General features: G+C 40.6%; 1 protein-coding gene across 1 annotated transcript in view; it reads left to right on the forward strand.

The window, feature by feature from the left end:
- The window catches only part of RALB (RAS like proto-oncogene B), a 69,027-nt gene extending 53,027 nt beyond the window's left edge, over positions 1-16,000 (forward strand). Inside the window, exons 3-5 of the mRNA XM_012558979.2 lie at positions 7,537-7,745; positions 11,284-11,461; positions 14,077-16,000. Coding sequence (XP_012414433.1) covers positions 7,537-7,745; positions 11,284-11,461; positions 14,077-14,196 — 507 coding nt within the window. The 3' untranslated portion in view covers positions 14,197-16,000. The remainder of the gene's footprint in view (positions 1-7,536; positions 7,746-11,283; positions 11,462-14,076) is intronic.
- The last annotated feature ends 205 nt before the right edge of the window (positions 16,001-16,205 follow it).

Below are 16,205 nucleotides of genomic sequence, written 5' to 3' on the forward strand. Positions count from 1 at the left end.
TAGGTTGTGTTTTTCTAGAAATTTATTGATTTCCTCTAGGTTTTCAAATTTGTTGGAGTATAGTTTTTCATAAGACTCTGTTATGATCCTTTTTATTTCAGTTGGGTCTGTTGTAATATCCCCCATTTCATTTCTTATTTGGGTTATTTGCATCCTCTCCTGTTTTTCTTTTGTCAGTCTGGCCAGTGGTTTGTCGGTTTTGTTGATCCTTTCAAAGAACCAACTTGTGGTTTTGTTGATTCTTTCTATTGTTTTCTATTCTCTATTTCATTTATTTCTGCTCTGATCTTTATTATTTCCTTTCTTTTGGTGGCTGTGGCCTTTTTTGCTGTTCTCTATTTGAATTGTGTAGTTAATGTTTTGATTTTGTCCCTTCTTTTTTGACGTGTTTATCTATTGCTATAAATTGTCCTCTGAGGACTGCCTTTGCTGTGTCCCAAAGGTTTTTGTATGATGTGTTGTCATTCTCGTTTGAGTCTGGAAATTTTTTGATTCCATCTCTGATTTCTTCTATTACCCAGTGGTTTGTAAGCAGGATGCTAATTCAGTTTCCATGTAATTGATTTTTTTTCCCCTGCTGTTCCTCTTGTTAATTTCTACCTTGATGGCGTTGTGGTCAGAGAAGATACTTTGTATTATTTCAGCATTTTGGATCTTGTTGGGGGTTGCTCTGTGACCTAAGATGTGGTCTATTCTGGAGAACGTTCCCTGTATATTGAAAAAGAATGTGTACTTTGCAGCTGTTGGGTGTAGTGTTCTGTATATGTCTATGAGGTCAGGTTGGCTGATTGTGCCCTTTAGGTCTTCTGTATCTTTGTTGAGTTTTTTTCTAGATGTTGTGTCCTTTACTGAGAGTGGTTTGTTGAAGTTTCCTACTATTATTGTGGAACTGTCAATTTCTCTTTTTCAGTGCTGTTAGAGTTTATTTATTTTGGAGCCCTGTCATTGAGTGTGTAGATGTTTATTATGGTTATGTGTTCATGATAGATCGTTCCCCTAGTCATTATATAGTGTCCTTCTTTGTCTTTTATGGTAGATTTTGTTTTAAAGTCTATGTTATCTGAGATTAGTATTGCCACTCCTGCTCTTTTTTGGTAGCTATTTGCTTGATATATTTTTTTCCATCCTTTGATTTTTAATAAATTTACATCTTTGTTTCTAAGGTGTGTCTCTTTTAGACAGTATATTGATGGATCCTATATTTTTAATCCATTCTGTCACTTTCTGTCTCTTTTTGGGTGCATTTTGGCCATTTACATTCAGTGTATAATTATTTATAGTTGTGAGTTTATTGCTGTCGGTTTGTAGTGCTTTTTTTTTGTGGTGCTGACGTTTTCTTTGGTCCTCTTACTCTCCTGTGCTGAATTCCTTTAGTTTGTGGATTTTTTTCGTCATTTCTTTTTTTTTTGTAGGTTTTGTTATTACTGAGACTTTATGTTTTTCTTCTTTATTTTGATGAGTAGGTTTGTTAACTTTCTTTGTGGTTACCTTGAAATTTACCCCCGTCTTCCTAGGTTTGAACCTGGCTATTATTACATGGTATCACCTTGCCTTCCTCTCCATTAGAAAGTTCTATACCTACATTGTTTACTCCCTCTTTTATTGTTCTGATTTTGTTGTCATTTACCAATTTACCTCTCTGGTTCCCTGTTGTAATTCTTCTGGTTTTGAATAGTCCTTGAGAGTTCATTTCCTAGGTTGGTATCTGGCTGGTACAGTCCTGCGTCCTATATTCAGCCTGTGGTCTGATGTTGTTAGTTCTCAGATTGAAGGGCTCCCTTTAATAATTCTTGTAAGTTTGGTTTGTTTTTTTACATAGTCCCTTAATTTCTCTTTATCTGGAAATGTTCTAATTTCACTATCATATTTGAACGAGAGTTTTGCAGGATATTTTATTCTTGGCTGGCAATTGTTTTTCTTTCAAGGTTTTATATATGTCATCCCATTGCCTTCTTGCCTGCATGGTTTCTGCCGAATAATCCGAGCTTAGTCTTATTGTTTCTTCTCTCTATGTGACTTTTTGTTTTTCTCGAGCTGCTCTCAGGATTCTCTGTCTTTGATTTTAGTGAGTGTGATTATGATATGCCTTGGTGATTTTCTTTTGGGGTCTCTCCTATATGGGGTTCGTTGTGCTTCTTGGATGGTCAACTTTTCATCTTTCCTGATATTGAGGAAGTTTTCTGTCAGCAGTGCTTCAGTGATCCTCTGTATTTTCTGTTTTCTCCTCCTGTTCTGCAACTCTGATCACTCGAAGATTTTTGCTATTGATTGTATCCCACTAAATTCTCAAGATTTCTTCATTCTTTTTTCTGATTTTTCCTCAGAGTTGTATCCAAGTGTTTGTCTTCAGTTTCGCTGATCCTGTCTTCCATTGTTTCAAACCTTCTCCTCAGCCCTTGTATGACAGTGTCCATTTCTGAAATCTTGTTGTTTATCTTTTGGATTTCTAATTGTTGTTTTTGTATGATTTCTAGGTGTGAATTTATTTTGGCATTTTGTTCCTGTATTATTTTCCTGAATTCTTCCATTTTTTTGGTCTATTTTCCATGAAATTGTCTTCCTTTTCCATGAATTTGTCTATTTTTTCTTCGTTTTTGCCTGCTTTTTGCTTCAACTCTTGGATGGCTCTGAATATTAGAGATTTGAATTCCCTATCAGGTAATTCTACAGCCTTTTCTTCTACTGGAAAGTCATCTGGTGTTTTATTTTGGATGCCTTCTGGAACCATCTTGTCCTGTTTTTTTAACATGTTTTGATATTGTCTACTGTCTTTGGGGCATTTAGTAGTTATTTTCCTTGTTTATTGATTGTAGATTTCTTTGTTTCGTCCTGCTTTTTTGTTTTATTTCGTTATGTCTGAGCAGGCGGGCTGTGTGTTTTTTGTTGTTTGCTCGTCTGTGGGAACAATACTTTTCACTTTCTTCTCTAGTGGGCAGGGTAAGTCACTCAGGTATGATACAGCAGGGCAGGTCCAGCTGACGGGGGAGTTGCTGGGATGGGTTGTTTGTGACACGTACTGGGCCTACAGGGTGGGCCAGGAATCAGTGTAAGAAAGTTTCTGGTAGGCCGTGTGTGTGCTGCTTGGGGTGTGATGTTCAGCGCATGGTCTAGGTAGGCAGGAAAGGGGGGAGATTGTGATGTGTTGGGTAAGATGGGTATAGGAAATAAGAGAGAGAAGAGAGAGGAATAGGAGCCAAAAACATACAAACAAACAAAAAAGTGCTATGAGAGCTTGCCATTGGAGTGAAGAGATAAGAGACTGAGAAATGGAGAAAAAGAAAAAAAAGTAAGAAAAAGGGTAAAGGAGAAAAAAATGAATAAATAAAAATCAGAAAAAAAAAAAAAAGGAAAAGAAAAGCAGAGCCCCCTGGGATTCCACTGGTACGGCTGAGAGGAGTGGGGAAGTTGCTCCCAGGCCGTGGAGTACAGCCTGGCTAGAAGGGATAGAAGTGTTACACAGCGCCAGGTATTCAGGAGTCAGGAAGAGAAGGTAGGTTTCAAAAGAAAAGAAACTGAAAAATGAAGAAAGACAGAAAGGGAAAAAGAGAGAAAAGGAAAGAAAACAAAGAAAGCATAAAAACAAGAAAAAAGAAATCCCCCTGGGATCCCACTGCACGGCTTCACAGACTGAGGCCGTAGCTACCAAGCTGCCCGAACTGCCTGGCTAGAAGGGCCTCCCAAGCCGAGAAAAGAAAAAGAAAACAAACAAACAAATCAAAACAAACGAAAGCCCAGGGGATCCCACCAGCATGGCGGCACGGGCTGGGGAGGTGTTCCACAGTCAAGTGGCATTTCACAGCCTTTCAGGAAGAAGCAAAGATGGCACACGGAGCCAGGTATTTGAGAAGAAGGAGGGGGAGGTGGTGAGAGGTATGGAAGAAACCAAAAGAAGTGGAAAAAACAACAGCAGCAGCCAACAAATGGCACTCAGGGAGCCGGCCAGTGTGGGCGGGTAGAATCCAAGCGGCACTGGGGTGAAACCATTGCTTCCTGGCCAAGAGACTGTGGCCACAGGAAGCAGAGGAGGCCGAGTGGGGGTGAAGAAGGGTTGGGGGTGGGAAAGTGTATATCGCTGGTTACCCATTGTTCTGTCTCCTGCTGGGAGCTCCGTGAAGTTGCTTTCCCGTACTCCCTGTCTGCTGATCTCCGACAGTCCAAGATGGCAGATCACTGCTGCGTTAGCTGGTAGGGGCCTCTACATGTATCTCTCCTCGCTCTCTGTTCTCTGTCAGTTTCTTATTCCATTCGGTGCTTGGCTGAGTTCTTTATCTCTTCATTTGATGCTTAGGGTGTCAGGATTGAAGTTTTTCTCTGTTTGACTTAGTTTTTCAGATCTTTGCTGTGGAGGGATGGCGTGGTTTTTCTGTCTATAGCGACGTGTTGCCTGGAAATCCTTCAATACGACAGTTGTTAAATTTGTTTTGTTTGTCCTTCCTAGGTGCCTTTTTAAAAATTCAAATACATACGTACATACATACATACATATATACCTGTGTAGGCACACATATACATACTGTTCTTAAAAAAATATTTTATTGTGTTTTTTGTGAAGGTTTACACAGCAGTTTAGATTCCCATTAAACAGTTTCTGTACAAGTTGTTCAGTGACATTGATTACATTCTTCACAACACAGGAACATGCTTATTATTTCCGTTCTGGTTGTTCCGTTTCCATTAATCGGTTTCTCTGCCCCTTTACATTCTCATCTTTGTTTTAAAGTAGTTATTGACCGTTGGGCACACATGCATACTCTTATTCTTTACTCTCCCTAATGTTCTTGAGCAAAAGATAGACTATTATATTCTTTGCTGTGTCCATATTCATACATGGTTATCTTCCTCATTTTTTATAGCTACATACTATTCCATTGTGATCTGTATTGCTGGGCTTTTGGGTAGTTTTTAATCTTTTGGTATTACATACAGTGCCACAGTGAATAACCTTGTATATTTTTGTGAGTTGTCTCTGTAGATTAGATTTCTAGAAGCAGGACTGCTGGAACGGAGTTTAAGTGCGTCTCTAATTTTGTTAGATGTTGCTGAATTCCTCTCCTTCAGGATTGTACCATTTCTATGTTTCCTAGCAATGTAAAAGAGTGCCTGTCCTCTAGAGTATGTTGTCAAGTTTTTGGATTTTTGCTGGTCTGGTAGGTGAAAAATGGTGTCTCATATAGTTTTAATTTGTATTTCTTTTATTAGTGATGACAAACAGCTTTTTATATGTTTAGGGTCATGTGTATTTATTTTTCTGTAAATTATCTGTTTACGTCTGTTACCCATTTTTTTCCATTGGATTGTTGGTCTTTTTTTTTTTTCAATTCTGTTTCTAGAAACTCCGTATATTTAGAGAGATTAGCTCTTTGTGATGTGGTTCAAATTTTTTTTTTTCCTGTTTGTCATTTGTTTATGGTGTGTGTGCCATACAGACGTTTGTTTTTAATTTTTATGTAATTTATCAATTTTTTTTTTACATAGCTTCTGGATTTTAATTAAAATGACCTTCCGCCCTTCAAGGTAGTGAAGGAATTCACCCGTGTTTCCTTCTAGCGCTGCAGTGGTTTCATTTTTAACATTTAATCTTTGGCCTGTTTATCTATCATTTTGTGTAGTTCATCATATTGTATAGTTATTTAAGTGTTTTGGTACCTTTTGTCAAATTACTTTTCAGGTAAGTTTTCTACTTTTGTTGATTATGAATAAGAGCTGTTTCTCATCCTTGCCAATATTTATATTATAATTTTGTTGTTGTTGTTAGGTGCTATCAAGTCAATTCTGACTCGTAATGACCCCACGTACAACCAAACGAAACACTGCCTGGTCCTGGCCCATGCTCACAGTTGTTGTTATGCTTAAGCCCATTGTTGCAGCCACTGTGTCAGTCCATCTCTTTGAAGGTCTTCCTCTTTTTCGCTGACCCTCTACTCTGCCAAGCATGATTTCCTTCTTCAGGGACTGATCCCTTCTGATAACTTGTCCAAAGTGTGTGAGATGTAGTCTCGCCATCCTTGCTTCTGAGGAACGTTCTGCCTGTATTGCTTCCAAGACAGATTTGTTCTTTCTTTTGGCCGTCTGTGGTATAGTCAGTATTCTTCTCCAACACCATAATTTAAAGGTGTCAGTTCTTCTTCAGTCTTCCTTATTCACTGTCCAGCTTTTGCATGCATATGAGGCGATTGAAAATACCATGGCTTGGGTCAGGCACACCTGAGTTTTCAAGGTGACATCTTTGCTTTTCAACACTTTAAAGTGGTCTTTTGCAGAAGATTTGCCCAATGCAATGCATCTTTTGATTTCTTGACTGCTACTTCCATGGGTGTTGATTGTGGATCCAGGTAAAATGAAATCTTTGACAACTTCAATGTTTTCTCCATTTATGATGATGTTGCTTATTGGTCCCATTGTGAGGATTTTTGTTTTCTTTATGTTGAGGTGTAATCCATCCTGAAGGCTGTAGTCTTTGATCTTCATCAGTAAGTGCTTCAAGTCCTCTTCACTTTCAGCAAGCAAGGTTGTGTCATCTGTACAATGCAGGTTGTTAATGAGTCTTCCTCTAGTCCTGATGCCCCTTTCTTCTTCATGTAGTCCAGCATCTCGGATTAGTTGCTTAACATACATATTGAATAGGTATGGTGAAAGGATACAACCCTGGCACACACCTTGCCTGACTTTAAACCACGCAGTACCTCCTTATTCTGTCCAAACAACTGCCCCTTCATATATGTACAGGTTCCTCATGAGCACAATTAAGTATTCTGGAATTCCTATTCTTCCCAATGTTATCCATAATTTGTTATGATCCACACAGTTGAATGCCTTTGCATAGTCAGTAAAACACAGGTAAACATCTTTCTGGTATTCTCTGCTTTCAGCCAGGATCCATCTGACATCAGCAGTGATATCCCTGGTTCCACGTCCTCTTCTGAATCCAGCCTGAATTTTTGGTAGTTCCCTGTCGATTTACTGCTGCAGCTGCTTTTGAATGATCTTCAGCAAAATTTTACTTGCGTGTGATATTAATGATATTATTCTTTAATATCTGCATTTGGTTGGATGACCTTTCTTGGGAATAGGCACAAACATGGGTCTCTTCCAGTTGGTTGGCCAGGTAGCTGTCTTCCAAATTTCTTAATATAAACATAGATGAACGAGCACATCCAGAGCTGCATCTGTTTGTCAGTTTGTCATATTGTGGGGGCTTGTTTGTTGCTGTGATGCTGGAAGCTATGCCACTGGTATTCAGATATAATTTTATACTGGAAATAATATTCCCAAGTGTTCTTTGTTTTCGTCTGTAAAATGGGGATATCTGCCCCTGTTGTTTTTTAAAAAAAGATAGACCGGAGAGCTGTAAAGACCTAAAGTGTTATATGAGGACTTATTGTTACTGTATAGTGCCTCTCACAGTGTGATAATTATAGACACTCACTACATACTCAGTCAATTATAGGCCAAGTACCCGTGGATCGATTTTATTTTTTGCAGATTTTAGTCGCCTTAAAACTTGTTGCTTATTGATAATGTTCTTTCTTTCCTCAGTTTGTAGAAGACTATGAACCTACCAAAGCTGACAGTTACAGAAAGAAAGTGGTCCTTGATGGTGAAGAAGTCCAGATAGACATTCTGGACACTGCTGGCCAGGAGGACTATGCAGCCATTCGAGACAACTACTTTCGGAGCGGGGAAGGCTTTCTCCTAGTGTTCTCGATCACAGAACACGAGTCCTTTACAGCAACGGCCGAATTCAGGTAAGTGTGAAATGAAGAAGCCAGCTCCTTCAGCGTGGGGGCTGCTTCCTTCCTTTCATAATCTTAGACTTAGAAGGACTCGGGGTTACCACCTCTGAGTATAGTAGAGGGTTGAGCTTATTATTAGGAAGAATTCTGTTGAAAGAATTTCCTTTCCAAATCTTGGCACATTGTAGTCCACCATTTGTTGTAATCTCTTCGGGCTTCCCTGTTTTGTGATTTCTGAATATTAAACTCTTGTTTCTGAAAGAGGGTGAAGGTATTCCATATACTTAAGAACCTATAATTTTGTTTTCATACAAATCACGAGAGATAGTGAATCGATAAGATGTAACTCTACCTTTTTCATAATTTTACTAGAAAAGTAACAATTTTGATCTAGTTTGGGGTTTATGAAGCAGTGGCAGAGAATGAAAGATTTGAGTCAGTGTGACTCAGATAAGTAAGGACTTTAGTATAGGTGAGTGGAGAGAATCTAGGCTTTGGAATCAGACAGACTTGGTTTGAATCCCTGCTCTGCCACTTACTAGCTTTGTGGCTGTGGGCATATTTATTTAACATTGGAGATTGTTTCCTTATCTGAAAATGAGGTTGTTGGTTAATGAAATGAGGTGAAATGGTGCATTAGACTGTGAACTCCCTAAGGACCGAAACCGCGGCTGCCCATCATTCCGTGGTGTTCCCAGACCCTCTCACGGCCCGGCACATGGTGCGCTTATAGCGAGCAGATAGTCACTGTTCCCATTCATGTCTAAAATGCAGTGGGTAAAGATGTTAAGTTCATTTTGTATTAAGAAACACTGAGCCTTTTTGGTATAATGTTTATCTTCCGTATCTCTTTCTTTACTCCATACGTACCTTTCCCATCTTTCCCATTTCTCTTACACAACTTTTTTTTTTTTTTAATCTACCCTCCTTATCAACATACCTATCCAGAGACTTCAGGTCAAGTTGAAATTAGAATCTAACGGTGTACTAAAAAGGAAGACAAAAAAACAGTAATTGTTTTTCATTCCTTAGCAAGTTCTGGTCAGAAAGTAAGGTGCTCAACCAGCGGTGAAAATGAGGACGCTAAATATCCTCCCGAGATTTGGAAGGAAGCATCGTTGAGCCAGGGAGACCTCAAGGGGTGAATGTAGGTAAAACCCCGCAGAGCGAGCGGAAGGTAACAGGCTGTGCCTCAGTTGTTCGGCTTCATGGTTCCAAGTCTGTAAGGAGTTGAATATTTCAGTTCTCTGGAATTATAGTGTGTTTGTTGAGGTGATCCATTAAATCACTAGAACTCACATGAAAAGTCCTATTTGCAAATTTTGGGGGCATACCTAGAGGTTTTTTTACGTTTGGATACAGCCCGCATACTTATATTGTGTCAGCATCTGCATCATGTATAGATTTTTAATTCTGTTTTTATGCCTCCCCAGTGGTAGAACAGGCAGATGCACACACTACCTTGTTTTGTTCCCTGTCCTGAGCCGTTCGATTTCCCATTGTCCCAGGACTCACCAGGAGAGGGTGTTGGGCATTAGAAGAGTCATCTCCAGAGAGGAGAGACTGCTTCCCCGTCCTGCCCCCCGCTTACCGTGTGCACACAGATAATATTTGCACACGCTAATGGAGTTGTAGCGGAATCTCATCTCATTTTGGGAGAAGAGTTTTGATTGTTACGTGAGAAGAGGGATCCTTAAAAGAAAAAGGACAGATGAATGCCTAAAACAAAAAGAAGGGGAAGCTAATTCTTTTGACTTAGACTCTCAACAATTAGATACAAGTCCCAGCGCTGCCCAGGTATCTCAGAAGGACGGAGGCGGATTATCCAGACCGTTGTGGTTAAACTCAGTCGCTGTATTTTATACCTGTTAGCAGCTGTAAAACACAACATTTCTGTATTTATCTTCTAAATGGTAAGGCCCCAACATAAAATGGAACACTGATGCACTCTGTCTTCCTTGAAACTCCCTGGACAGTATTCTGTGAACTGGAGAAATGGGCTTGTCGCAGGAGACTAGAACTCCTGTTTTTTAATGTTTATTAGTGAGGTGATTGTACATGCCTCACAAGGCTGAGGAGCCAGAAGGCTGTCAGTGTTTATTTTTCATAGTGTTTACCGATCACGTACGTTTAAATATATCATGTTCTTTGACCCCTGTTGAAATGGAGGGAACAACAAAGCTTTTCAAGAGGCACATTTTTAGTATCTACTTGTTTTTCTCCTTTTTCGCTTGTCTTAAAGTATTTGGTGTCTGGTACTTAAATTAACCACATGAAAATTTTTAAAAAATATTTTAATTATTGTGAAATGTTACCCTGTATCATATAAAAGTTAATGCAAATCTCCACAAACTACATTTTTGAAGGAGACTCTTTTTAGAATGTAGAAGTAGAGATGTCTCCACTGGGCCAAAATATTGGAAGCAAAATATTTAATATTTATTAATATTTGGTTTTGGTTCATAATTTTAGATACCTGGTTATTTTTAGTAGAGGTAAAATTTAATGTGCTGCCAGTAAGTTTTTTAGAGAAGATATTTTAAAAGTACTTCCCCATAGGGCTTGGGATAGTTTTTTTTTTTTTTTCACTTTGTAGAAGAAAAAAAAATACATGTTGGAATATGATTATAGCCTAACATAAGTGTCCCCATTCTGTTGCCTGTAACGTTTACTGTGCAGACTGGGTGGGGGGGTGGGTGGTATGTACCCACACACAGACGTGATTGAAACCAAAGTGTCACAAAACAGGTTGAGGTGTCCTCTGATATTTCGGTTGTGTGCTGTTCTGTTCCGTGATATTCCATTTCACGGAAACAAAACACAGCAGAAACAGCAAAAGCCTTGCACGTTGAGCCCCGTGAATTGACTTCACGATCCTCTAATAGGCCACCTTCCATTTGAAAAACACTGGGTTTCCTCCCTTTCCGAATGAAATCATGCCACTTTTTCAGGAGGCGTTAGTCAGCATTTCAGGGAGCTACTTCCTTTAGCCTGCTAGTACTGCAGAGGGTCACTTTTTTTTTTTTTTTTTTAATGATAAAAAATGCTTGTAAATTGCGGGTCCTTTGAAATGCAGATTCCTGGACCCCTGTTCAGGCATCTGCTTCTCTGGGACTACTGTTGAACCCCGAGATCTGCATTCCTAACAAGCACCCCAGGTAATTCTGATGCAAGCAAACCAAGAACCAGACTTTGAAAAGCACTTGTCTAGTTTATGACGGGAGCCCTGGTGGCACAGTGGTTAAGAACTTGGCTGCTAACGGAAAGGTTGGCAGTTTGAACCCACCAGCCGCTCCTTGGGAACCCTGTGGGGCAGTTCTACTCTGTCCTGTAGGGTCGCTATGAGTCGGAATCGACTGGACAACAACGGCTTTGGTTTGGTTTTGGCTTAGTTTTATGACAGCAGCTAGGGAATGCTTCCTTGGAACAGGCCGTAAATGTGGACATTTGTCTTTATGCCTTAGGAAAGCTTTCCATTTTAGGTAGGTTGACAACCCTGGGTTCTTACTATAGCTTTCTTAGTTGTTCTGTTTTTAATGTAACACCCCAGGGAACAGATCCTCCGTGTTAAGGCTGAAGAAGATAAAATTCCACTGCTCGTGGTGGGGAACAAGTCTGACTTAGAGGAGCGGAGGCAGGTGCAGATTGAGGAGGCCAGGAGTAAAGCTGAAGAGTGGGGCGTGCAGTACGTGGAGACGTCGGCTAAGACGCGCGCCAACGTGGACAAGGTAGGCGAGTGACCCGTGCTTCTCTGCCAAACAGACTTGAGAAACAGCAGAGCGTAGACCTCCTGCCCCGTTGGTTTTATGGGAACTCGACAAGACTGGTTTCTCCAGATGTCCTAGCCATTATCATGAGGAGCATTGGGAGAGCTTGACGCTGGATTTTGAAAAACCCAGTCGTTTTGTTTTGTCATGAGGCTTTGTTAGAGAATAAATAATGTTGACATAGCTCTTGGAAGTATGGTCAGATGAGGCCATTGGTTCGTGAAAACTGCTGGAAAGACTGACCTGAGTAGCTTCCTTGTGCCCTTCCATCTTCCTCAGCTGCTTGATCTTCGGCAGCAGGCTTCATGTCTCTGGCGGCTTCATGGGATGCTCCCCGAGAAGTGGCCCAGAAAGAAACACGCTTTCTTGATTTCGCTCTCAGTTACTGGTTAGATTTATTCTTTGAACCTTATTGTCCACTGACAGAGCCAAGGTTCTGTGGTTTTGTCTTCATAACTTAGTCACTAATCCCCAGGAACCTTTTCTCTCTCTCTCTCTCTCTGTCTCCATTCCATCCCCAGATCTCTGAAACTAATGAAAGGATGACCTTGACAATGATGAATGTTGACAACAATCTGCCAGTTCACCTGCTAGGGATGGCTATTGTTGCCTACGTATATACGTATTTAAGGCCCAAGATGTCACACAGATAAAATTGGCAGCCTTAAAGATGAGGCTTTTCCCTCTGCCCTCACCCTCTTGTTTCATAATCCATGCTCCTAAAACCTAAATGCATACCTCTTGGGAGCCAAACAGCAGATACATCTGCTGTGTTTCAGTCAGCATCAGCGTCTGAATCCCCCAAATCTCTTCCTCTCCTTCTCTTTCTTGTGAAGAGATAATTCTCCTGCATTTCTTCCCTGAAGAGAGGGAGATTTATAATCGAGTGTTACTCCACCTTGAAATGATGCCGTGAGTACATTGGTGTTTCAGATGTCGTATTAGAGGGGTCACTTTAGAAGCACTGTTGACGGGCGGCCTCTGTAATACCACAGATCTGTTGAGTTGTCGTCTGCAACTGTTATCTGCAGCGGGAAGTGTTAGGTTGTTAGCTACTTCACTTCACATTGCCACCTTGACTCTTAGGTTGGTTCTGGTGCTGGTCCACATCTCTTCCTTTCTGCCGAACTGTTTCCTAGCTGTAGAAGCCACACGGGAAATCTAGACATATCCTCCATTTCACACACCTCAGGAAGACTTTCCCGGCAGGGGAGGATGGATGTGTACTTCTGTGAGGGATGGGAGTGGGGTGGAAACGGGGACCAGCTGCACGGTGGCCGGTCATTTCCCCCTTCTACATTGGACCAGCTTGACCTGCCAGACAGGAACCAGAAGAAACCCATGACTAGCAGCACTGTGGTCAGTTGTAAACAATTTACACTGAAGAAGGTTGTCGATAAGATCAGCCAAGGAACAACCTGGTCATCATTTGAAATCGGGCACCCTCCCTTCCCCTCCTCCTGCCTTTTGCTGTTAGAACAAAAAGAAAAAACCCGTAACATTTGAAGCCATTCACTGCTGCTGTTATGGGTGTGTGCTCTCCTTAGAGGCCTGATCTCAGGAGGGTCCTTCTTCCCGCTTGTAGCTGGTAGACAATGCCTGTGAGTCCCACACACGCAGGGAGCTTGATCCAAGGGACAAGGAAAAGAAGGTATGTCTGGGAAAATAAGAGGTAGGAGCTTGTGGTTTGGTGTGAGTGTCCAGAGATAAGGGCGCACGCTCTGTCTCTCACTTTCGGCCTCTGTCATTGTCCATGAGAAACCTTACACGTCTCTGGCCACTTGGGCGTAATCAGTACTCTGGCGTGGTTACTGGTAGCAGCAGTCAGAGCCCAACCCACTGTGACAAATTATAATCCATATCTGAATAACAAACTGGTGTTCAAAGGATGAGCCTCAGCTGTGCTTGATCAAGTTTCTTTGGCTAACGCAGTGGAATTAGGGTAGGGGTATACATGGGGAGGGGTACACGTGGCAGGACCTCTCTCCCTCTCCTCTCCCCAATAGTTCATTGATAATTTATCGCCGCCCCCCACGTCCCCAGGTCTGCTGTTGTGGGTTTATGCTGGGAAACTCATCCCTAAGACTGTCTGCTTTATAGGGTCATTACAAAGAGTAAATGTGGCCCTGTGATGCGTAATAAAGTGCCTTGTAACAAGTACTCATAGTCTTCCTTTTCTGGTGGTTTGAAGTGCTAGAAAGTCTCGTTACTGTTCTTACTCTCGATATTTGTAAATCTCACAAACTGTTGTAGAGCTGTTCTGGGCTAAAATATTTTTTCCCTTCGTAGTACTTATCGCAAGAAAAGACTTTATCATTTGGAACTAAGCTGTTGAGTGGTAGAAACAATATGATGATTCTTTCTAGTTGTGTGATATAAGTAGAGAAGTTTGCTTTGTATAGTTAGAATATGTTTTACTTGTTTTAGATCCTTTGTTATTGATGACACATGGTTTATAAAAATGTTTGATTTTATGCTTTAAAATGTAACTATGTTTCCTGCTCAGTTGAATTATTTCATTAAATTATTAAGTAGTTTTTTCCTCCCATTCTTTATCCCTTCCTCCCCACCTCCAGGTGTTCTTTGACCTAATGAGAGAAATCAGAGCAAAGAAGATGTCAGAAAACAAAGACAAGAATGGCAAGAAGAGCAGCAAGAACAAGAAAAGTTTTAAAGAAAGATGTTGCTTACTGTGAATACCAAGATGGCAGATGAAGCATCAGTCAGTTGCCACTAAGGACTGGGGCTGGGTTTGTAAGAGGAGACCGTGTTTGACGTCCTTGACTGTGCTCCCTGCTCTCCCCACCCTCACTCATGTGTCCTTCTCTAAATGGGGGAAAAGCTTGGGAATCTGTGGCTGGCAGACAAAATAAGCCCTTGTCCATGTGGTAGAATGGCTACTTTGTCAGGAGGTTTTGCAGTTCGCTTTTCCTTCCTCTGAGAACTTCAACCACATAGGTAATGCGACAGGTGGGAAATAGTCTTAGAAGAAGAAGAAGTACTGTCATAGCATTGTATTTTTTCCTGCTTTTGTAACATTACCATCTGTTTTGAATCTGTCTTATTTTATTAGGTTTTGGAAAAGGGGGTGGGTAAGGCTCCCCTCTTCTCAGTTTTGCAGTAATGTTCAGAAAAATCCATTCAGCTCTAATGACATTGAAAAATTTGAAGATTTAAAAGCCAAGTTTCTTGGCAATACCCTGCGGCTCTAAAGCACAGCTGAAGAGAGGAATTTGAATTGAGTCAGGCAGGTCAGCACCAAGCTCCTAAGTCCTTCCGTATGAACAATGAAAATGAAGAGCTCTTGCCTTTATCTTTAAAAGCTGGCCACCTGTTGTCTGCTCGCCTCCCGTAGCAGCCTGATTTTTGGTAGACACTTGTTTTTTAGTAGACGAAGTGAAGTTTCAAGAGTAGGATACGTCATCAACGTCACACATTTCTGATGCAGTTTTTTTGGTAAGTTTGGCTACACCCTCTACTAATCGCCGGTCACGTTCTGCCAGGTCCCTCCTTCTCCACTAGAAACGATCACATTCGTGGGTGCCAAAAGGAAAGGGGATGGGGAGAGCGGGAACCTTTCAAATCTATGATGATTACAGAGATTGTAGAAAGTATCTGTCTGGAAAGCCATCTTGTATCAGCCCCCCCCACCAAAGAATCATGGACTTTTTTGAATAAAAAACGCAGACAAACATACTTTTTATGCCTTTTTATTTTCTCCTTTGGTTATGCATGTGGAGTGCAAGTGTTAAAAGAATTGACAATAAGTTATTCGTTATTTTTCGTATCGGGTGTTCAGTAACAGAAAAGCCTTATTTCTATTAATGCTTTGAATTGAGCTGTGGGAAATAAAATTATAAGTAAAAACAGTAATTTAACTTCATCTTTCCTTTGGAAGAGCTGATTGCCCTTTTTATTTAAAATTTAAAAAGCTGAAGGCAGTTAAACTCTTAAATTTTCTGAAAAAAGCTTTTTTTTTTTCTTCTTCTTCCCAGTTTGCCTGTTGCTTGATATCAGTTCTGGTAAAGAGGAGAGAGTTTTAGAATATGCCAAGTAATTAAAGATGGTATGGATTGTTTCATGCTACAAAAATTTATTCTTGGTATATGCTATTAGCATATATCTAAAATTGTATTTAACTGGATAGCAATTAGAAATGCATCTTCCTTTCAAAATGCTTAATACATATGAGGTTCTTTTATATAGAAAAATAAGGAAGAAATGCTATTTAGAAATTTGAAGCATAATTGCTTGCTAACTGATTAGATCTTGTGTCCATAGCTTAGCATTATTTTTCTAAAATATTTATTAAAAAAATGTTTAAGTGCCTGCTTGGTACCAGGCTGTATTCTAGGTGCTGGGAATACGGTGTTGAACAAGACAGGCAAGATAGTCACTCTCCCCATACTTAGGCTTTTGTGAGGAAAGAGACAAAGAAATGAAAATATCAGGGAATTGCAAATTTTATGAAAATAATACTGAGTAAAATGGTAGGGAACGTCTCTGGGGGGGCAGAGCTGATGTCGGGTGGGTGGTCCACAGGCTTCTGTAGAAGAGCCATTTGAGCTGAGACTGGATGGCAAGAAGGAGCCAGCTGTGTGAAGAATGGGACTGAGCTGAGACTGGGTGATAAGAAGGAGCCAGCTGTTTGAAGAGCGGGACTGAGCTGAGACTGGGTGACAAGAAGGAGCCAGCTGTGTGAAGA

The sequence above is a fragment of the Trichechus manatus genome, unplaced genomic scaffold, assembly GCF_000243295.1.
Source record: "Trichechus manatus latirostris isolate Lorelei unplaced genomic scaffold, TriManLat1.0 scaffold00203, whole genome shotgun sequence".
Classification (NCBI taxonomy): Eukaryota; Metazoa; Chordata; class Mammalia; order Sirenia; family Trichechidae; genus Trichechus; species Trichechus manatus.